Source organism: Dermacentor andersoni, chromosome 10 (genome assembly GCF_023375885.2).
Source record: "Dermacentor andersoni chromosome 10, qqDerAnde1_hic_scaffold, whole genome shotgun sequence".
In the NCBI taxonomy this organism is placed as follows: domain Eukaryota; kingdom Metazoa; phylum Arthropoda; class Arachnida; order Ixodida; family Ixodidae; genus Dermacentor; species Dermacentor andersoni.
In genome coordinates this window covers 111,526,927-111,549,438 of record NC_092823.1, presented here as the reverse complement: position 1 = coordinate 111,549,438, position 22,512 = coordinate 111,526,927, and the positions used below count along the sequence as shown (strand labels likewise).

Here is a 22,512-nt window from a genome sequence, read left to right as displayed (position 1 = left end):
GCCCTCTTGCCCGGACCAGCAGTTTCAAAGCTTCCTGGTTTATTCGAGCAGCAAGACATTGCAACGGTTTTGCTCGTGCTATCGCCACGTTACCTTCACAAGCCCTGCTGCCGTTGCCGATGCCGTTGTCACCCGTACGTCATAATTATCGAACACCTGTTCATGAAAATTACTTTTATTATTTATCCTTACTTTAATACTTTGCAAAGGGTGCCTAATTTATTTATTCACATATTTAATCTTTGTTTATTACTGCAATACCCGTAGAGTGCATATGGTATTTCTGAGGGGATCGAGTGCATTGACAAAAAAAAATTAAATTATGAGGTTTTACGTGCCAAAACCACTCTCTGATTATGAGGCGCGCCGTAGTGGGGGACTCCGGAAATTTCGACCACCTGGGGTTCTTTAACGTACACCTAAATCTAAGTACACGGGTGTTTTCGCATTTCGCCCCCATCGAAATGCGGCCGCCGTGGCCGGGATTCGATCCCGCCACCTCGTGCTCAGCAGCCTAACACCTTAGCCACTGCGCAACCACGGCGGGTAGAGTGTATTGAAAGAAAAACAGAACAGTAATGTAAAACTCACTAATGGTAATTAAAACTAAAATGGCAGTCTACGAAAATAGTTTATATCGCAAACAAATGGCCGAAAACACAATAAGAGCTGATCATTTCAATAAACGAACGATAATGATCACTTGGAATGACGCGGCTACTTCGATATTGGCAATGCAGCGGGGAAGGTGGTCCAAGTCCGAACGATGTTTACGTATTCACCAGTCTCAAGACATTTTAATATTAGAAATAAGAATGGCGACGATGTTGGCAATCAATGCATGGTGACAAACACATGCTGATTGTAAAAACAAGTTCTTATTTAAAAGCGGCGTCACGCAAGAAAAGTTTCCGGATGAGGTGGCTGATGAAATGACCAGACACGGTGGCTTCTTAAAGTAAGCTGTTCAATGTTGAAAGACTGGTAAGGCGAGAGTAGTAAGAAAATATAAAGTGAACTGATCGATATTGGACTCTGAATTCCATCGACCCCAGATCACTGACTAATAATAATCAATCAGCCAATCAGTGAACTTTATTAATGTGCTCAGAAACAACCTGCCGGAATTGATACTATTGCTCGCAAAAAATACGAATAGTAGAAAGAGCCGGTCAACTGCCCATCTGGCAGTATTTGGTTGGTTACCTCAAATAGGTTCATCATGTCAGTGCTGGTGGGGCTAAGTCGGGGCAAGTAAAGGCACGCACTAGAAAGATAGGAAACCAAGCTGTATTCAATGGTACGTCGCGACGCCAATCATAATAACTCCTACATGAAACATGATATAGATACGTCAGTAAACAACAACAAAAGTGCGCATTTGTGAAGACTCCTGGGGACGAACGCCAGAATGCTTTGCATTGTTACCACACATGGCACTCTTATACAGGGTGTCCCAACTACCATGCACCCAGATTTAAAGATATGCAAATGCCACGTAGCTGGACAGAACTAAGGTAATGTTGTTTGTCGTCACTTGGAGATACTCGGAGTATTTTTTTGCATTGCACCTAATTGCATAATTAGCCTGAATTATTTAATGAACTTGTCAAATATTTATAATGATATAGAAAGTGTCAATGAGAGAATTCTAGAGCAACATGAAAAACTCTCGATGTAGCTTTCTGTTGCTCAATACGTGCTACATAAGTTTTTTTCCGAGCATGAAAGAAGCCCGCATACAGATGCAAAATTGCCACATGGAGCAATTTTGTCAGTTTCAGCCATTAAGCCCCCCCCCCCCCCCCCCCCTAATCTCCTGAAACAACGTTTATCACTTGCCGACACTGCTTGTACACTCGACTGCTCACTTTTTCAGCCAAGAGCGGATACTGGGGAGCGCTTCTTGCATCCGCCAATCCGCTGACCGCATACAGCAGGCTTGCCGGGGCACGTGACGAGAAAACTGCGCATGCGCGCGGATCGATAAACGGAGTAAGTCCCAGCCCATTTTCTCTCAGTGTATACAGTCGTAGGGCCGTAATTTCTACAGCATGATATGTGTGATAAGAACGGGCACATTTTTTTTACAGTGAAGCCGTATATGGCTAGCCGACTAGTCCGTCCGTCCGTCTGTTTCCCGTACGCTCGAAAATCCTCTGGCGCAACGCCATGCGCATGCGCGAAAAAAGAAAAGAGAAAGAGAGGCGCGCGATTGGCTGCGCCAGTAGTGACGTCGTTGCTCTCCGTCGAAGACGAGCGCGCGCGCAGCAGTTTTTCTCCGGCTCCGAAATGGGTAGGCCGCGCGTCATACCTACTCCTGAGGAGCAGGCAGCTTCCGATCAGCAACACCGCGAGCAGAACCGGGAACGAGCTCGTCTACGGCATGCCGATGCTGAAGCCCGGCCACAAGAACAGTCTTGTGAAGCAGAGCGCAAGCGGCTACTGCCTACCGAGGATCTAGCAGCTTACCAAGCGATCGTTTAATGAACCGTTGGGAATACCTCATTGATAAACACCGTGGCCGCAAGTTTTAGCATCGCTCGTTATCCATCTGTGCGGAGTGCTTGGACTGTGATTGTTTTACAGTGTAGCCTTCCACGTAACGGCTATAGTGTTGGGCTGCTGAGCACGAGGTCGCGGGATCGAATCCTGGCCACGGCGGCCGCATTTCGATGAAGGCGAAATGCGAAAACACCCGTGTGCTTAGATTTAGGTGCACGTTAAAGAACCCCAGGTGGTCAAAATTTCCGGAGTCCTCCACTACGGCGTGCCTCATAATCAGAAAGTGGTTTTGGCACGTAAAACCCCAAATATTATTATTATTATTCCACGTAGCGACGTGCGGTTGTGCACCCCGTTTCGCGTAGTGCGAAATCCTCAGAAAGTAGGACTATCGAAAACACACGAAATTTTCGAAGCACATGTGATGCACACGAGAGGCCCGACATGCGTGAGTGTGCCTTTGGTTATTTGGCTCAGCAAGGAGCTGGACTACTTGGACTGATCATTTGTTCGTGCACGTGGCTTCTGTGTTGCAGCTCGATTTTACAACACAGCATTGCGTTGTCTTTCGCCGGCGCTGCCTTTGCAAGGCGGGGTCCGCCTGTTCTTCGCATGCTGGTTCACGAAGAATGCGTTCAGATAGTTCACAGGCAATATAGGCGCGATTTTTCTTTGTATTATGTGGCCTCACTAGTCTATAGACAACCTGTGGAGTATTTACTTGTCAATTTTTCTCGACTAATTCTCATAAACAATTCGTACAGGAAAGTCAAAGGGCCACTACAGAACAAAATCACCAGACTTCCTCGGTCCTTTTATTTGCAGCTTTGTGGACGTTGTTTGGTCAAACATGAACACTTCGCGATTTATTATGGAGTGAGTCCACTGACAATCTGTAGAATCTCTGAGCTCATATTTGCCAGTGCTATAGTTTTCCTCCTTTGTAAAATTCTGCGTCCTATAACGAAGCGAGCGCTACTCAAATGAGTAGAAATGGGCATGGTCTGCTCTCTTTAAGCGTTTTCGAACCGCGCTTATCCAGTCTGTCTTTATCCTTGAGCATTTAGATCTTCCTGGCCAAATTTTAGTACAATGGCAAGCAAAATTAAATTATCGGATTTTAAGTGTCAACACCGTAGTGTATTCTGAGGCACTCCGTATTGGAGAACCGCGTAATTAATTTGCCGCCTGGCGTTCTTAACCATGCACATAAATTACGTACACCCGTGAGCAAAAGTGTACGGGCCGCAGGGTCGCCGAAAAAACTGAATTTCTTCGTAATTAACGTGCATAACCTGAAATTGACAAGTGCACTGGAAAGTTCGCAATGCCAAGTTTGTGCTGCAGTTATTAATTTTGTGTTGCATTTACAGGCAGATAAATGAATCGGCTTTATCGTTCAGTTCCTCGTCCGCATACTTTTGCCCACGGGTGCACACAAGCGTTTTTTCTCATTTCACTGTATAAAATGCGGCGGTCACGGCCGTGATGAAACCCGCGATATTGCATTCAGCAACACATTATCATAGCCATTGCGGTACCTTGGCAGATAGAGAATGCCACGTCAGTACATTTCTGTGATTGCAAGGTGTTACCCCGTATTCAAGCAACCGAAACCATATTTCTCAACAAAACAGGTTTAATAGCGATTTACGGCTTTTAAGTCAATGAGTGGCCGTCACGTGTCTGCGGTGCTTCATTACTTCATTACGCCTTACAAGGGAAACGCCGAAGGCGATAGCGCTCGTTCCTTCGACCGACCACATTCTCGCTCAGTCCTCGATGAAGATGTCGAAAGAGACGCACTCAACTCGTCCTTTCTCAGTGATTCCCTCCACCCGAATGTTGAATGTGCCGTTCTGTGAACAAAAAAGAAACACAAAACAAAGAGTTAGCTCCTGGTAACATCCGAATACAGAGTACTATGTTTATAGGGCTCCTTTAAGTAGACAAGTAGCATGTTCTTCCTCATTATAACGGATTGCAATGACCTTCTTTATTACGGCGTGAGCAATTATATGAACACTCCAGGCACATTTCTGCCGTCGGCGTCACCGTGAGGTTCCGTAAAAGTCCAAGGGCGATAAAACCGTCGCCTCACACCGTATGTTGTATGTGCGAGTGAAAGCGTGCAAGGGTGAGCCGGCGAACGCGGTTCAATCTCGCGTGCGCGAGCGAGGAACGCGGACCGGAAGTGTGCCCTCTACGGTCGCGCTCGAGGCAGGAGGGTCTGGCGAGAGAGGAGTGGCGTTCTTCTCCAGCGGCTGCTAGGCTATCTCGTTATCCTCCTCGCCCACCGCTCCGTACAGAGTGGAGACAACTACGGCAACTACTGCAGCGTGGGGCACGCGAATGGCGCCCGCCGTAGTAAACGCCTTTGGCGGACGCCGTAGGGGCGCGTTGCCGGCGCTCGTGTGTCTTGAAAGCGAACTGCGGCGCGGCAAAAGCTCGCGCCCACGCGGGCCTCATCTTCAAAATGATCTGCGATGTTTGCAGAGTGCGTGTAGCGCCGGTAGCTTCGTATGCGCTGTGCTGTGCTGCCGCGACTTCTCGCTCTAGGATTTTGACAGCGAGTTTCCGCGCTCATCGAGTGAGATGTGCTCATGTTGACCAGTGCGCGCGTGGCACCATGCAGGTTAATTTAGTTAAAACACCTTGATGCGCTAGTTGGTTTGAACACATGATAGAGTGTGTACGCGCGACTCTACAAGGACGCAGAAAGAAGCAAACAGACAAAGACAGTGCCGTCTCTGTGTGTATGTTTCTTCGTACGTCCTCGTGCAGTCACGCTTACACATTCTATCATTGTTAATTTAGTTATTAAGGCAATGTTCACAAGTTTGTACGGCCGCTAAAACTACTATCCTTACTTGGTTAAGTTATCCACTAATTTTATCACAATCGGTGCTTCGCCTTTCGGACGAAACTGCGACTTTCATGAGTGGTCGAGCACAAGTGACAGAATTGTAATCAGGAGACGCTGCGTCATCAGGCTAGTACTGGAACGTCCCGGTGGAGTCTCAAGTCCTGACCTCCAATAACTTCAATTTCTGAATTACTAAAGCTATGTTTTCGATAATATAGATGTCTTAGACGTTCTAAAGGATTAATCGATCACTTTATGACTAAATATCTGTCTTTAGTGTCTCCTTAAAAAAACATGCACCAAGGACGACGAGTGCCCATATGTATAAGGAAATGATCATCCATGCTAAATACCGTCGAGTCGGTTTGTTAAGGCCGTGTGCACGCTTACCCCCATTACGAGCCGGACAGCAGGGATGACCTTGAGAAGTATCGACGATTGATAGGAGCCCAACGGGATGTTCTCGCAACTATTGTTCCAGCCAGCGCCGATCATACGCTCGGTCAACTTCGTGCCTCCACAGGCCTTGTATGTGCTGCAACGGGGGAAAGAAGGAGTGTGTTTTGTGCGAGGACAGCTTAACCTATAAAAGCCCATAACATTTCTGGTGGGAACTCTTGAGCAAAACTTGAGGAACACAGCCCACATGTGCGAAGCAGCCCTCTAGCGACTGCAGAACATCTTGAAACGTTGTTCACTTTCATCACTCCGTCGGCAAACAGTTCATTGGTGCCTTCAACACTGTTTTATATTTATGTTCAAAAGACACATATCTCAGGCTTGCAAGTAAGCAGGGGAAAGAAAAATGTGATGTTATGGTAATATGAAAATCAGGCGTTGTGCATCTATGGTAAAGGTATGTGTCGCTTGGCGTATGGATAAATTACGACAAGGACTACATGCGACAGCATAGAGGGCAATCGAAGAGGAAAGAAGCATTGAGTACTGCGCTCATAAAGCACAGAACCCCATAGGTGTAATATTGCACAGTATTTCGCGGAATGTTGAAGGGTGGAATGATACCGGTTCTCACGCTTGTAAATGCGGTTGTGTACCTGGAATCATGCCGTCATTTTAGCTTTAAAATTAGGCAGAGGGCTATCGGTAGGTATAGAGTAGCTTTAGGTGACCATCACAGCGCGAGAAATCAAACAACTCAAGGAGGATCGTTTTCTTCATTGTGTGAAGTGCGAGATGAACAACAAAAAGAAGCTTCACGATGACGAACGGTTAAAAGGCAAATGGAGGAGAAGGGTTGGACGACGAGAGTTTTTATGCACACCTGTATCGCTGCACTGTAAATATCGGATAGTGAAAAAAAAAAGAACGTTGGCTTGCAAGTAAACATGGATGTCAAAACGGAGCGCAAAGCGTACACACTAGAGGGAATACTGGAGAACTAAAACGCAAGGTAAACAAACATCAAAACTATGCAGGATAGCTAAGCAAGACGATAGCGAAGAATGTCTTTTTTTTTTTTGTCAACTCAAAGCAGTGTGCGTAACTTTATGAGATCAGGGCTGAGAGCTAGAGGACTTATAGGCTGCAAATAAAAGCTTGACTGCGTAGATGAGATTTTCGTTGCTGCAGATGCAAGCCAGGGATTGAATATAACATGTCTTAATTAAGAGTGATTTCCTTCAGCCTCAATTAGACGAGGCAAGCGCAGACATCAAGGAAGCATCGCGATTTTAAAGCCGCAAGTGGGAGATCATTACGCAGAAAGTACAGATGAGGAGCAGGACGTTGGGGGATAGGTGGAGAAAGGAGACAGGTAGACCCGTCAGGGCTTGTATATATGATTCACCTGTACTCGTAAATTTCTTTTTATGGTAACCTAACACTTGTTACCATAAGCATCTATCTATCTATCTACCTATCTATCTATCTATCTATCTATCTATCTATCTATCTATCTATCTATCTATCTATCTATCTGCGCATTTATCTACGCATCAGTATACTCGTGTTTTGTCAGGTTTGGCGCTTGCGCAAAGCAACATATAATTCGTGCATTATCTAAAATAAACTGAATACCTCTGGTCAGTACTCATCCTGTTTGCCTCGTTCTCATGTGCGCTTTTTTCGCATTATATATATATATATATATATATATATATATATATATATATATATATATATATATATATATATATATATATCTTTCAAGCCGATCATCTACTACCGATACTCACATTCGTGGTTTTGTAATGAGTGAGTATCTGTTTGTGGCCCCCCAATTGTGAATATTATTATATTTAAAATTGGCAGAAAAATTGTGACTCTAAAGTTCACACGTTGCATTCCCAGCATTCTCCTGGGAGCGAAGTGCAAAAAAAAAGACTTCTACCTATATTGAAGGACAGGTAAAGAACCGAAGGGGGTCACAATTAATCCTTTGCCCTCCCCTATAGCGTTTCGCATAGCTCCAGTGGTGTTACATTGGGGATACTAAACCCAACGAATGGATCAATCGGATTGAGAAGGTAATGCGCGGGCGTTTTTTCTAGCACCACTAACCAGGAGCCGAAGTCGTCCACGCAGGGAGTTCGCAGCCCGATGGAGTTGTGCACGGTAAACTTCACGACCGGCGAGCGGTCGCCCACACGGAGGACGTCGACCGTGTAGTTGACACGCATGTAGCGGCCCACCTTTGAGTCCTGGATAGAGAAGTCTCTGAGGCGAAAGCCACGCTTTCCAGCTGAAAAAAAAACAAGAACTTAAATGTGTCGGTAATTGGGGCAGTGGGAAGGTCTACGTAGCAAGCCGCTCGGGCCAGAGTTACATATTTACTGTAAAGTCTACAATCTGTTACTTGGCGCTTAAACTCGTCCTCGGTCGGCTTCTGTCGCCGCAGCCCACATTGGACTAGTTGCGGGTTGGATGACGGAACCACTGACTACAAAGCCATGGCGAACAAACACAGGGACCAAGCATTCGATAAGAGTAGCCTGAGCTTTATGGCGGCTCTTCTTTCGTTATTTCTGCCAGTCTCCGTAGTCACTGGCAAAAGATGGCTGCCCCATATAGAAGCGCTGCAACATAGAGAAAGAAATTCAACAGGAGGGGACACTTCAAAAACTGGCAACAGGAAACACGTCACGCCTAGTTTCAACTCCATCCGTTAGTGGACGCCAGCATAAAAAAAAAAAAAGAATGTGAAACAAACTTCCAGACAACGTTTTATTTTTATTTTATTCTTTCCCACTAAAAGTGAAAACGTTTTGCGTGTAAAGGAACTTATAGTCTGCAACTTATTTTTGTTGCGTTGCCTAGCAACAAGCTACCGGCATGCCTGGACGCGCGTGCATACGTCATGCGCCAGACTAGCCGCAGGAGTGAGCGAGGCCGGCTGCGCATGTGAAACTCGCGTGCTCGGCGACCTGTCTCTTTTTGATGTAGTTCGTTTTTTGGGCTCCCGGCGTTCTCTTGTTTTCCGTCTGCATTTCGACACGGCACCGCTGCACTACTGGACTACAGCAAGGTGAGGAATTTTGTTTGACACTCTGCGACGCACTTCAAGAACATTTAGGCTTACCGCACGAAACTGAACTTATCTAGTGACGTAGTTATCGAAAAACAGCTCCGTAGTCCAAGCCTAGTTAATTTGAGTTAATTACTCGTACTGGGAGATGTTTGCGACGCTTTCTATGAGCCCAAGCATAATTATAACTTATTTCGGTAGTTTTTGGGCACGCTTGCCGCACCTGGCATTCTGACGAAAAGCACCTTGGCGGTGTGACGCAGTTTGGCGTGTACTGGATCTTACCGGGAAAAGTTTTGGCGCTTTCTCTGACCCCAGACATTATCGTAACTAATTTCACTACTTTTTGAGGTACTTTTCAAGCACAGAGGCCGCGCTCGGCGTAGTGGCGCAGTAAGCGAAAAGCAGCTCCGATGTGTGCCGCAGTTAGTTTCGTGCGTACTGAATCGTACTGGTATTAGTTCGTGACCTGACCCGAAAACGTATTGTAATTGGTAACTTTTCGGGATATCTTGAGGCATGCTCGCCGAGCCTGGGGTTGTGAAGCTGTTAGCGAAAAAGCAAGCCTGCCATAGTGAGCTTTGCGTGTACTGAATTTTAGTGGGACAAGCTTGTGACGTATTTTATAGCCCTGCAACAACATATACCTTATTTCGGTACTCACGCTTGTCGAAAACGCGACGAGCGATTGCCGAGAATGATAACACGGGAGTGTTGCATGCGCCGGCAGGACGCGCAAAAGATAACACGAAAGAGCTCAACAACATGACATTTATGTATTCTGAGCGACTGAAAACAGGCTTTGCACCCAGGAATCTGTCTTGAGTGCGACCAGAAGGCATTCTGCGAGCGTGTAACATGGGCTGGCTGAGCCTGTGTTGTATGTAGCCACCTCTGTGTACTTGGCGTACCATCGCGTCGACTGAGGCCAAGTTGTTTTGGAAACGCGCAGTTACTCGTGTATTTGTGCTCTTAAAGTGCAGGAAATAATGCCCGGGAAGGGAGGGATGCTTGAAAATCGGATGTTTTGCTCAGATTTTATGGCATTGTTTGGGAGGAGTCTTTGCTGCGAAATGTACGTAAAAGTGAATTTACCTGTAATGCCGCTCATTCACCACTTACGCACGTTTCGCCTCTACACGCAATGCTCCTGTTAGGTCAATATACCAAAATGATACTGCTTGTAATTTACTTTCTTTCAGCTGATGGCATCCGGTGGAGCTTCGTACGGCAACGACTGCTGCTTACCTGGTGCCCCAACTTTGGATGAACGTAGAAGCCCGGAACGAGCATTTATATAGAGCAAAATAAACATTTCATCATTTCAGAAGACGTCTTGCGTTTTCTTTATGAAATTGCACCTGACGGATTCGGCGGAGTCTTGTAAAGGTCGTTCGCAATCATTTTTACTAAATAATGAAACGCTTCCACGCCAAGGCCACGTGCGGTTCAGCGGAAGCGAAAAAAAAAATGCCACGCCGGTAAGCGGAGCCGCCGCGGCGTGTACCAACTGGTGTTAAAACCGCGCGCGAGCAAAACCGAAACCGGAAGGAGTTAGTACCATCCGCTTGGTGTGCTACAGTCAATTCGGCCGCTGGGCTCTATGGGAGTGTCCGCTCTTGTTGAAATTTCTTTCTCTATGGCTGCAATGTCTTGTCCATACATCGAAAACTGTGACATCCCAAAGTATACGTCAAACGCTTCGGAAGGTTTTGGCTGATGCTTGGTCTAAACGTAGCAATCGGCCGCTTTCCCATAATGCTCTATCCAACCTACGTAAGCGCTGTTTTTTTTTTCGTAGTGCTGATGAAACGTAAATGGAACAGCAGCGCGTTTCGCCACAGGCATTGATTACGTATTTTTCAAGACTGATAAGCTGAAGGTTTATGTTTTATAGGAATCACGTCATAACTGATCGGCTTCAATTCTGCTATTGAGACACGTACGCTAAAGTTGGTAATTAAAAAGTTCAGTTGGTCATACATTTTTAATTAGCTAACATCACACTGATATTGAAGCAATGTACGACTCTTCAGGTGAACCGGAAGCTCATTTGAGACTGCTCACATCCCACTATTCACTGGCATGTTTTAACAGGTGTGTTTCCGTACACATCCCAATTTTCAGCGGACTGCCACAGTTTCTTTTATTGTCAACGTTTTCCGAAGGACATAAGAACAGAGTGCTACGGCATCTATCGTCCTTGCGCACATCAGCTGATTCGTCTAACAAACTCACTCAGCAGCTCGAGGTATATAACTAAGACGACAGGCCACTCCTGAGAGTATCGCTTCTAGCGGTATACGAATATTCGATACTTTTGAATAACGAATTGAATAGTGTCCTGTTAAAGTTGATGTTCTAATCGAATAGTCACTATTTATATATGCAAATATTTTGGAATAGTTTTTCAATACTTCAAACTGATAGGTAATGATAATTACATTAACTTCGCGCCAGGATCATCAACAAGAAGACATCATGACCTAAACATGATACCCTACTACGCGCGTACTAACATGTTCAAATTCAGCTTTCTTTCCCCGCTCAGTCGAAGACTGGAATTCATTACCTGGGTCCATTCGCTCATACTCATCCCGAATTTTTGCAACCGCCATCCTAGTTGCATAATCGTGCTCACCCATGCCCGGCAGCATTTGTATAACTTCTTGTGTATTTTCCTTTCTTCAGCGCTCTTTTGTAAAAGTGTTCACTTGTGTTTACCGCTGTATACTGCAATGCATTTTCTGTACCTTTTCTCAACCCACTCCTGCTATAGCGCAAGTTGCGCTGCAGTATCTATAAATAAATAAATAAATAAATAAATAAATAAAACTGCCAACTGTGCCTTGTAAGCATAAAACTGGAGCAAAAGTACGGTGATTTCCTCGTGTGTATAGTACACAGACATAAAACATGAGAGCTTCATGTAGTATAGCTGGCTACATCGCTTAAGGTGCAATACCTTAGTGGCTATACATAGATCCCTTGCAGTCCCCGAAGAGTACTGTGCATGGGAAGTAACAGCTTGTTTGATGTAATGGCAGAAACTTGTTAGCGTTGACAATGCTTGGATATGAACATTGCTTTCTTTAATAACTGGGAAAACGGATGTTCGTTACTCGAAAGCTATTCGACAAAGTATTCCATTTCTGATTCGCTTCTGGTGCTATACGATTTGTATTTGATTCTGTCTCAAAAACATTACTAATTGTCCACCATAAATCGGTCCACTTACTCATGCAAGATGTCACTTGGGGCCATTGTACAACTTCTGTACCGGCGCATAAAGTTGCCGTGACCACCACCGCCAGAGCCACCGCAGTCAAAGCCTTGATTTGGGACGCCTTGCGCAATCGCCGAGGAGAAGCAGCCAAAGGCATCTCTTCCTGAACCGGATATGGACACACAAAAAAAAAGCTCAGTGACGACAACGCCCAATAAAAGCGCTTTCCCGGCTGCAAAGCCGCACACTTCAATTCACAAGTGCCAGCGCTACTCGGTGATGAAGCAGGCGCTTTGAACAGTGCCTAGTCGCTGTACACTTCTCGCCTTAGCATCATCGTAAATGCCATTAAAAAAAAAATAGTTACACTCGGTCATGACGCTGCCGTCTGTTTTTTCAGTGCCATGGCGCCTGCAAAGGCTATCAATATTCTTCATTGACTCCCTTTCGCACCATACACATAGCGTGAAACCTATCAGAACACCCGTACGCCAGCTGTATTTGCCTTACTCGAGAAAAGTAGACGCTGAAGCGATATATATATATATATATATATATATATATATATATATATTATATATACAGTGCCTTGTATATGTGTACTATGACACTATGTTTCTTTCCACGAGTTGCTGCTCTTCTGTCTTCCTTCTGGGCCCCTTCTCTATTCTGCCCGCCGCCGCCCGATTCAACTTGTCCTCTCTCCCGCTACAGCGGCAGCACGCGCACTGGTGCTGCGCAGCGACCGTTTTCTCCCACCTTGCCTCGCGCCAACGGGAACCTAGCTGCCGCTACTTCCCGCCCCCTTCACTCTCCGACTTACTTCTCCCTCCTCCTGTGTGCTGCTTTCTTTTTCATTTCTTTTTTTCTTTTTTTTTTCTTCTCACTAACCGTCTTGCTCTACATACATAGGACTCCCCCTTCCTCTTGCCCTGCATAGTTGCCAAAGGCAGCTGTAGATCTGCCAAAGCGCCGAAAGTCAATCACTGACACAACTGCCCCTCTCGGTTTGATGTACTTGAGAACGACCGGGCACCCGGTCTGGTGTCATCACTACCAGGGCCGAACTGTCATTCTTTCGTAAACGCTGATGAACATCGGTCCACCGATCGAAACTGTTGAAATCAAATACTTGTTCTGTTTACCTTGTAGCACCCCTCAAGTTCTATATATATATATATATATATATATATCTGTGTGTGTGTGTGCGTGTGTGAATACACAACCTCTTATATAAGGTCGGCCACTGGAAGCGCTGAGCAATAAAGAGAGTGCCCCAAAAGCCGAACAAGATTAGGCGCGAACGAGTCGCAGGCTAGCGAGTTCAAGTGTAATTACTTTCACCAATAGTCAAGGTTCTCGACCGTAGCTTAGGTAACGAGAATAAGCGCCCGTTTCGCTGACAAAGTTCATATGACAGCAAAATATAATGCGGATTTTGAACAAGGCGAGGATGATCTGTCTCGCTACATATCATTTGCAATTCTTGACTGTCTCGCTCAACTTAAGTGAAACACCCCGGGTATTGGGTCTAAAAATTAATCTGCAGAAAACTACAGTGATGTTTTACAGTCTCGGAAGAGAACAGCAATTTACAATAGGTAGCGAGGCACTGGAAATGGTAAGGGAATACATCTACTTAGGACAGGTAGTGACGGCGGATCCGGATCATGAGACGGAAATAATCAGAAGAATAAGAATGGGCTGGAATGCGTTTGGCAGGCATTCTCAGATCATGAACAGCAGGTTGCCATTATCCCTCAAGAGAAAAGTGTATGATAGCTGTGTCTTACCAGTACTCACCTACGGGGCAGAAACCTGGAGGCTTGCGAAAAGGGTTCTACTTAAATTGAGGACGACGCAACGAGCTATGGAAAGAAGAATGATAGGTGTAACGTTAAGGGATAAGAAAAGAGCAGATTGGGTGAGGGAACAAACGCGAGTTAATGACACCTTAGTTGAAACCAAGTGCATGGGCAGGACATGTAGTGAGGAGGGAAGAAAACCGATGGTCATTAAGGGTTACGGACTAGATTCCGAAGGAAGGGAAGCGTAGCAGGGGGCGGCAGAAAGTTAGGTGGGCGGATGAGATTAAGAAGTTTGCAAGGACGACATGACCACAATTAGTACATGACCGGGGTTGTTGGAGAACTATGGGAGAGGACTTCTCGTGATCCGGAGAGAGAGAGAGAGAAGTGGTTGCCCTGCAGTGGGCGTAACCAGGCTGATGATGATGACCCCGTGTATGCTCCTGCGAGAGATTTCGCTTCGTCAAATAAAATGATTGCGCCTAAAAAGCGAACACTGCTTGTCCTAATCGTTCGTAGAAGTTGCCGTTCTGTGTCGGCCCGAACGTTGGGCTGCTGGACAACAAAATGCCGTTTCCTCCCCGGGTTTCCTCCTTAAACATAACACGCGATTCTTACCCCCCTCCACCCCACCCCTAAATTTCAAAAAATAAGAAGAAAATAAGAATGGAAAGACCTACAATTCGCTTTCACATTCTTGAAAAGGATACCTCGTAATTGCTGCAGGTTCGCTGTTTGTGTCGTCATGCAAAACAACGACGGACCTCAATTCCACAATATGCGATAAACGTTAATTTTAATCACCGCCAGATTTTTTTTAACGTGCGCCCAATGTACAGTACACTGGCGTTTTTGCATTCCGCCCCCATCGGAATGCGGCCCCCTCGGTCGGAATCGAACCCGCAACCTCGAGCTCAACAGCGAAACGCCACAGCCACGGGGCTGCCGCGGTGGGTGAACTGTATCCGAAAAAAAAAACCACACACGTTGCATTAACGTCGATGGGACGTTCTTGGTTGAACATAAGGCACATCCATGAGGTGTTCCTGTTTACCCATTGTATTATCGCTCCCAGAATCGACAACCGGTCGTCCAAATTATGTGGCAGAAAGGTTGCCTACATTTAACACCTGGGTGTTTGAGGGCAGACATGTCAGATTTAAACTCCTCATAATTGCTCTGCCGTGAAAGCCACGGACACACGCGACCGCCTGGCATATAGCAGTGCAGTTTGCCTAGTGCTTGCTGCAACGATATTACGTTCGCGGCAGACGCGGTGTGACACATTTAACAGGCAGAACGCCCGCGCATGAAGATCAAATACATCGTCTGTGCACGTATGTGCGCATGCGCGCGCTAGAGGAAGTGCGGTGTACTCATTCTTCAAAGCATTCTGCCAGCCACAAGTGGAATACTGAATTCACGAACGTTTCAAAAGTAAGTTGTATCAACAAATGGGGGCAAAGTATAGGGACACGTATGAGCTGCAGACATGACCAGTTTCAGATTGTAATTTCAACTAATGAAAAAACGTAACTCTGCCATAAAGAAATGTGGTATATAAAGCATCGGGGAGGACAACTATTCTTATGTGGAGCGAGAAGGATATGTATGTCAAGGCGGTGCCTCATACATTAGAGGTCACGCGATGAAATCAGAAATTTATCAGAAATCTATCAGAAAGCAATGACCGGATTGTCTCGATAGCCCAGTGGCGTAAGCACTGATCAAAGGTACTTGATCATCCGCGGCATCTCCGATCCGCAACATGAGCAACAGGACGTAGAAACAGCAGCCATAGGGATCGGCAGAATAAGCGCACCCTTCTCTCATACTCACTCACCAATATTTTGGCGGGTTATCTGTATATACTCACTCAAGCTCCCGTCCACTCACACTCATCGGCACTTGTTTTCACTCGCACCGGCCAGGACTCACTTTATATTCACGTCCACCCAAATTCACTGAAAGTCGATCGCACTCACGTCAACTGGTATTCACTCCCCCACCCCCACCCATGTCCTCTCAAACTCACCGACACTCACTTCCATTAACCACACGTCCACTCGCGCCGTCCGCCACTCACTAATGATCACTCCCAAGCCTGTGGCATGAGTGCGGAATGAGCGTGAGTCAAGCGGTACTCGTGCGTGAGTAGATGCCGACCTGTGCCAGCGGCAGCTGTGCTTGAGCACATCCGGGGACCTCGCGACTAACCATCAATCGCATTCCGACGCACAGCTGCTTACCCTTAAGGCGCTAATGCAGCTTCCCAACAGTAGAGCAAGGCGAGAGCAGAAGCGTGTGAGGACGAACTGAAAATAGAAATGCGTTATTGCCGCAGGAGCGTCTTTTTCTGTTGGTATCGCCTGCGGACTTCTGTTTCACGGAAACTACGTCATCACCCGACATAGTTCAACACAAGAGAGCACACATATATGGAATCGGCTTATGTGTAACATGTGCTACTGCTACACGTGCGCCGGTCGGCGGCACTGTTCTCTGCAGAATTATGCAATGGCACAACAAACGCCACCTAAGTTACCTCCCCGCAACAAATAAATATCAGCAGTCAAACCCCCGCCCCCCCGTCCCCCCAGCATATTGCATTAGAGGAAGCTCTAATAAACCGAATAGATTTGTTTGACTGTTTCTCCCGTTAACGACTAGCTGTTTATGGGCCTTTCCCCGTATTCGTACTCAGACCTTCTCGGCTAAGCGGCTGAGAGTACCCGAGCTCGCTCCACCGAAGTCCAAGTTGCTCGGCTAGTCGGTTCATATTCGCTGAGTAGACCATAAATATGATCGCTTGCCGCAAACAAGCAAGGACGGAAGGGAACAAGGGAAGTGCTCCCCTTGTTCCCTTCCGTCCTTCCTTGTTTGTGCCAAAGCGATCATATTTATGGTCAACTCGCTCCACCCAGTAGCGGGGGGATTTCGTCGCCTGGACATTCATGGCATGTGAATGTGTATATGTCTGCTGCGGTCGGTAGCAGCGCTGTGTTGCGTCTCTGGCGCCTCGGCTAAAGGTGATAGGCCGCGATTGTCAACACGTTTGTCACTGCTGTCCGCTCCACGTCTCTTGTCTAGATGCACCGAAATGTACTTCTCTTTTACAACGAAGTTGTATATGCCTAGGGGAAACACTCGTGGTCCGGCCACAGAAACCCCACGGCGGGTGTGTGAGCCATTGTTCAGGGGAGTACGAGTCATTGCACTCGTATGAGCATTGCATAGCCACCGCATAACTAATACCGGTGTCACACGGTGCACTTCTGATATCGATCAAGCCCGATCCCGACCGAATTTCTCGGTCGTGATTGGTTCCTTTGCGCAAGCTGCGCGAGGGATCCAACCGCAGTTATGAGTTTCGATCCGGATCGGGCTTGATCGCGATCAAAACGGCGCCATGTGACACCGGTATTAGCCATAAACACTATGATTAACCCATTACAAAACACAAATGCGTAACATAATTCAGAAAGACTTTGATAAACCCGCTGTATTAACACAATGAACCACTTATTGCACCCTTCCATGATGGTGATTATGTGAAGCGCAATGTGTGGCATTTCAAATAAACAATGTGATAACCCCAAGCCAAACGTGTGCATAATCTCATTAAAGAAAGACAGAGGCGTAACCATTAATTGAGGCTTTAATAAACCGTCGGAATTAACCCAACAATAAAGAACGGGGCCGCACATCTCAGCCTCGCAGGTTTACAATCTGTACGGGGTGAATGGGCGGTATATTTCTTTTTGTATGAGTAATACACATATAGTGCCACATAAATACAAACGCAGTTGTCACTACTTTCACTGCTCGTAAGGCATATAGCTGCGGCCGCTTTTGCAGAAGCCTAGTTTGGGTCAAAAATCAAATAGGCCTTTTCTTTCGGAGGGAGGGGGTAGGGGCCGGTAGATGTCGCAGGAGATGAAAGCTCTACGCCCCGAGTTCCGTTGTCCCCTTGCAGGGGACAGCAGAGGGAAGGCAGGGGGGCGCTACATTCCAGTGTTGCATTCAGTGCTTGGCTACAAGTCAGGGCCACATGAGCGAATGCAGGATCATAGGAAAAGTGGCGTCGTTAGCCAGGCGAAATTCGGCTTTGCTGCACTGCGCTTGGAGAAGCGAGACAGTCAGTTTTCAACAGCCATTTTCTTCAACGGTGCTGTTACAAAAAAAAAGGGGGGGGGGGAATGCAAAACTATCGCACATTTCGCAATCTACTTATGGTATGGTAAAACTTTATTCAGGTCTTTGAGAACGTCAGTTACAGCGCATACATAGACAAGGCACCAAAAGAACGACGAAGCCAAGCGCTGACTTCCAACTGATGTTTATGTTGAGTAACATGCATGGTTCTTTTGAATGAAAGTAACATGGTTCCTTTGAATTTTGAATTCATACTCATGTCGGTTTAATGCTTTGTGGGGGCGCTTTTGTCTTGGTGTCTCAGTATATATGCGTGTTACTCAAAATAAAAATCAATTGGAAGTCAGCGCTTGCCTTCATCGTCCTTTTGGTCCCTTGTCTATGTATGCGCTGTAAGTGAAGTTTGAAACAATGAAATACCAACTAGCCCGTACCCAAACCTTGCTTTCGTAACGCGCGTAATCTATATGTGAAACGAAGCTTTGCTGGTGTGTGTTATAATGCTACATTCCGTTCTAGTGCCATGCCTATAGTTCCGTGCAAGAAGACGCGCTAACCTCCGTGGACCAAATTGTAGTGTTTTTTTTTTCTGATGGAGAAGTTAACGGAGCTAAGAAATATTGCCCCGTCGACTCAGAGGGACGCGCATGTGCTGTCGAAGCGCTCGAACGTGTCGTTCCTGCAGTTGAACGCGTCCCGAAACTCCGGCATGCTGAGCAGAGGCCACGTGCATCGCTCCAGCGGAGACATGGCGTCCCACCGCTCCGAGCCGCAGGAGAGGAGGCAGAAGCGTTTGAAGAACACGCGCTGGGCCCGGCCCCACTGTTCCTCGCCGCGGTCCGAGCCGCGGAACTGGTCTCGGAGCGCGTCCATGGCGGCCCTGGCCGCGCGCATCCAGGAGAACAGGCTCGACTTGAACGCCGCGGATCTCCTGGGCTGCGCGTCCATCGGGTTGGCGATCACGTTGGGGTCCGAGTGCTGGCGCAAGCAGCCCGCCAGCATCGAGTAGGAGAAGCTGGCCTCGGTTCCCCACCAGGACCCAGATGACGTCGCGTTCCACCTACGCGTTCACGTAGCAAATGAAGCCAACAGACAACGAACCCCTGGGATAGCATAGAGGAAATTAACCATTCCATTCTATTGAAATGTAGAAAAAGTGTAAGAAAGAGGGAAGTGCGCAAAATAAGGCGACTTGCCGCAGCAAGGTTTTGAGCCCACGCATCCTGCATTAGGCGGAGCTTGGCACGCGTAATGTGGATGACGTGGGCGTCTCTCCACTGTAGAAAAGTTCCATTTCATCCTCTTTCACTGTTTCTTAATCTTTGTACATTTCGGATAAACGCAGCAATGAATTTCCCCTGTGTTTTCTCCAGCTTCGTTATTTTCTTCATACGTTGTAACCGCCAAAAAGAAAGACCATCGGATACCCTTATTATTCCTGCTTTAAAAAAAAAGGGTGTCAGGGGCTTTTGTAGCATGTTCAGCGTCACGTTGACACCTAAAAAGACAGTTGTCGCTCTGACCCAAGTAACACTTGTTTGTTTAGGCGTAGGATCATGCAACAGGCTTAAAATGTAGGAATGTTTCTGGTACCACAGGCTGAATCCCGTCAAAGGTGCAGCGGCAAGTCAGGGGGCGGCACGCTAAACCTACAAGCAGTGAAACAGCCAAGGAGTGTCACGCTGGGCACGCGCACCACCCTACCCACCCCCCTAAAAAAAATTTCGGGCTGTGGCACTGCCTACGAGTACTATACTAGTTACTGTCATACAATGAGATGCCAGCACCCTACCTCACCTCCCCCCCCCCCCCCCCGATGCACAACAAACCTGGAGTTGGGACCGATGGCATCGGATAATGCCTTGGCCATCACTACCCCTACGGTGGCGTAGTTGACCTCCGGAGTTGCGGACCGGGTGTACATGAGGGGCCTGTCCAAGTACGCCGACGGCAGGATGACGGTGCCGTGGCCCTCGTTGTAGACGGGCCACGGGTGAGCCCACAGCCTCGCCATTTCCGCTTCCGCTGCGTCGGGTGGCCTCACCAGCACCGTTTCCCGTTGCGTCATGATTCGCAGAGCCACAAGATTTCCGGGAAAAGGCCGACTCACTGCAGCGTCGGCCTCTTGTGCCCCGTACGCCGTGGTGTACCCTTACAGGGGGCAATAATAAGGCATGCGCAAGAGTGGTTTAAGCAAAACTGCAATATTTTTTGTGTTCTTTTTTATTGACACACTATGAGAGTGATTTTTTACACACTTTTATTGTCGTACTGGTTAGGTTCCGGCTATAAATGTTTATTGTGCATAAAGCAATAAATATGCGAAACCATGGTCCAGTTAAGTAGCGTTATCCGAAACAGTGGTCAACATGTCTGTGCCTATCACCCGGCACATTATTGTACACTGCCGTACATGGAGCCATTCTTAAGTGACTGGGACATCATCAATGGATATCGCGGTTTTACGTCCATGCGAGATCGACGGAACTGATTATCCACCTAGAATTGCCAGAATCTTCGTAAGCCGGAAGACCCAGATTCATTTCCCCAGCTAATTCCCAACATCGGCCGTGAGCCGTCCCACTTGCTTAAAATAAAGATTTGATTTATTCGTGTGAAACGCCCCTCTGTTAAGGAAAGTGGGAAACATTTTAAAGAACTGTCAACTCGCTGGAAGATAAGTAGTCTAGATTAATCATTTATCGGCCACAGGTTGCGCAAAACAAGGGGAAGAAAAGAAAATAGATCTGGAACATGCACAGAACTAAACGGCGAGGCAACTGAGGGCCTTTCATGTCAGAATGAGTCTGATCGCTAGCAGTCCGCTATCCGTCGCCCGATAATTGAAACACGTCTTAACAATCAAATGAAACCAACCGACAATGATGACGAAGAAGGCATGAGGGAAAGTAGCTGCTCTGAATTAAAATGACTAAATACCAATAAGGAAACAAAAGTGGCAGGAAAGACAACTAGCCGTCATTGGGAGCTGAAGGCACAACCTCTGCAAGCATGTATGACGCCATATGCTCTATACCACTTAAGCTACGGAGTCATTTGAGCTTCCCGTCCACCTTTTTTGGGCGTTTTGCCTTATTTACTTTCAGAGATATCTTACTGGCCGAAAAGGGCATTGCGTAATAGAGAATATACTGTTGTAGAGCAGAGTTGTAGGGCACGAAGGATGTTGCCACGCGTACTTATCTATCTTTCCCGGTGAGCACCTTTCACCGGTTAACAAATCTTGAAAGTTATCACCAAGCGTAAGACGCGCCTTTCTGTATGTGAAGTTTCTCCAACGTTACCGCTGGTCCTATTCGTTTTTTGTGACCAAACCTTAAAGTAATCAGATTATACGCGCGACACGTATTGTATAACGCAGGCAGCAGTGATTACGCTGGAACCTTCCACGAGCCGTGCATGAAAGCCGACATGCTTGACACACCGATCACATTTTCGAGGACTTTCGAGTGCGCTCGCCGCTATCATTGTGCGGAGTATTTGTTTTGCTGCAGGTGCAGGTTCACCCGATAAACAGCTAGTTTCGTGATTTGCGTTTTTTGCCACTGTAGTTGCTCACCGTCGCTGCAACGTGACGATATAAGAGACCAACAATTGCAATAGAAGAGGCGAGGAACAAGAGGATGGGAGAGGGTAGGAAGAAGAAAAGCACAATGTGACCAATAAACCAGTATCACTGAAAACAGGCAAGCGAAACAAATTGCATGTGAATAGGTGCGTTAACATTTTCACGAAAGAAGAACAGTTGTAAGAATACGATATTTAGAACAAGGTTTACACGTGTCACGTGTAATACTACAAAAAGTGCTAAGAATATGCTACAAAAGACGATCAATACAAGTCGGGAAATACATCTCGTGTTGGTCACTACCTTTCGCGATCATGGCTGCAATGTAGAACGTCCTTTCAACAGCATACGTCACGTAGTACGTGAACTTAGGACCAGCAGACACCAATAAGCACTCGTGCGCCGTATGGTGGCATCAAGGTTCCCACGCTCTGGGCCCTCACTATGCAGTGATCAAGAGGAGTCAGGGGAACCGCTGGCTTTATTTCGTTGTTACTTCGAGTCATTCGGTTCCCGCTCATCGACTCTTCTCTTTCATCTGTCATGTGCTCTTCAAAAGTGTTCTTTTTAGAACGAAACGTATCAGTACGAATGGCTACTGCTTAAAGGGCAACTCCGGCGTTTTTTAACCATATTAGGATATTGTCATTTTCAAATGGCATTGACAGTCCTGTTGCCGGTAAGAGGGTTCAATTTGCTTAGAAACTCATAAATAAATTTAAATAACCAATAAACGAGGTACGGGAACGTAAAGGGGCAGTTGCTTCGTGTGACGCCTACGATGAGTCGATGATGTCAGATCCTACAAGACCGTAATGTAAACGCACAAAACACGTGCCAAACACGCAGTACACTTGGTGCTAACGCCAGAAAAGTGAA

At 46.7% G+C, this 22,512-nt stretch overlaps 2 protein-coding genes and 1 long non-coding RNA gene across 3 annotated transcripts; 1 reads left to right on the top strand and 2 right to left on the bottom strand.

Moving 5' to 3' along the window:
- Positions 1-3,758: 3,758 nt before the first annotated feature.
- LOC126546100 (uncharacterized) lies at positions 3,759-12,402 on the bottom strand. The gene is made up of 4 exons (XM_050194180.3): positions 12,094-12,402; positions 7,892-8,072; positions 5,762-5,906; positions 3,759-4,364 (listed from the first exon to the last, which is right to left on the bottom strand). Exons 1-4 carry the CDS (start codon positions 12,236-12,238, stop codon positions 4,278-4,280), a joined length of 558 nt encoding a protein of 185 aa, XP_050050137.1. The 5' UTR covers positions 12,239-12,402; the 3' UTR covers positions 3,759-4,277.
- Positions 8,654-10,185, top strand: LOC140213588 (uncharacterized). Its single transcript, XR_011890475.1, has 2 exons — positions 8,654-8,855; positions 10,058-10,185. It is a non-coding gene; the product is annotated as an uncharacterized lncRNA (long non-coding RNA).
- A 5,778-nt stretch (positions 12,403-18,180) lies between the features above and the next one.
- LOC126546099 (uncharacterized) lies at positions 18,181-20,209 on the bottom strand. The gene is made up of 2 exons (XM_050194179.2): positions 19,874-20,209; positions 18,181-19,104 (listed from the first exon to the last, which is right to left on the bottom strand). The coding sequence occupies exons 1-2, from the start codon at positions 20,110-20,112 to the stop codon at positions 18,678-18,680; spliced, it is 666 nt and encodes a 221-aa protein (XP_050050136.1). The 5' UTR covers positions 20,113-20,209; the 3' UTR covers positions 18,181-18,677.
- Positions 20,210-22,512: the final 2,303 nt, after the last annotated feature.

Coding starts and splice junctions, on each gene's coding strand:
- LOC126546099 (XM_050194179.2), bottom strand. CDS start 20,112: ATGACGCAACGGGAAACGGTGCTGGTGAGGCCACCCGACGCAGCGGAA. Junction 19,105..19,873: donor GCCATCGGTCCCAACTCCAG/GTTTGTTGTGCA, acceptor GTGAACGCGTAG/GTGGAACGCGACGTCATCTG.
- LOC126546100 (XM_050194180.3), bottom strand. CDS start 12,238: ATGCCTTTGGCTGCTTCTCCTCGGCGATTGCGCAAGGCGTCCCAAATC. Junction 8,073..12,093: donor CCAAGTGACATCTTGCATGA/GTAAGTGGACCG, acceptor TTTTTTTTTCAG/CTGGAAAGCGTGGCTTTCGC. Junction 4,365..5,761: donor CTGTCCGGCTCGTAATGGGG/GTAAGCGTGCAC, acceptor TTTTGTTCACAG/AACGGCACATTCAACATTCG.